The sequence below is a fragment of the Puntigrus tetrazona genome, chromosome 13 (assembly GCF_018831695.1).
Source record: "Puntigrus tetrazona isolate hp1 chromosome 13, ASM1883169v1, whole genome shotgun sequence".
In the NCBI taxonomy this organism is placed as follows: Eukaryota; Metazoa; Chordata; class Actinopteri; order Cypriniformes; family Cyprinidae; genus Puntigrus; species Puntigrus tetrazona.
In genome coordinates this window covers 21029370-21029774 of record NC_056711.1, presented here as the reverse complement: position 1 = coordinate 21029774, position 405 = coordinate 21029370, and the positions used below count along the sequence as shown (strand labels likewise).

Below are 405 nucleotides of genomic sequence, written 5' to 3'. Positions count from 1 at the left end.
TTATTTTAAATAAAAAAAAATAATAGATTAAAAAGTATAACATTTTGATGTTTTGTATTTGAATGTATGTTAAAATGTACTTTCTTTCTGTGATCATATTTAATAATTAATTATCAATTTTCAATAATTATCTGATGATTATAGAACCATTACCCCAGTCTTCAGTGTCTAATCTTGATCTGTGAAAAAAAAATAAATGCAGATTTTTTTTGGTTGTATGAGGGTGCCATAAAAAAAGTATGATAATATCATGTTTTTGTGCGAAGAAAAGGTGAAGCTATAGAAAGTAAACTCGGTTTTCTGTTTTTTTCTCCAGCTGTTTGAAAGAGACCTGAGACGATTCGCCAGACTGGAGCGAGGAAAACTGCTGGACAATCACGCACTGTACGACAAAGCAACGGTACG

The 405-nt window shown here is 30.6% G+C and overlaps 1 protein-coding gene across 1 annotated transcript in view; it reads left to right on the top strand.

Annotated features, from left to right (window-relative positions):
- Nucleotides 1–405, top strand: part of LOC122356507 (DNA nucleotidylexotransferase-like) — a 14390-nt gene that overhangs the window by 12380 nt on the left and 1605 nt on the right. Inside the window, exon 10 of the mRNA XM_043255253.1 lies at nt 317–400. Within this exon, the coding sequence (XP_043111188.1) occupies nt 317–400 (84 nt within the window). The remainder of the gene's footprint in view (nt 1–316; nt 401–405) is intronic.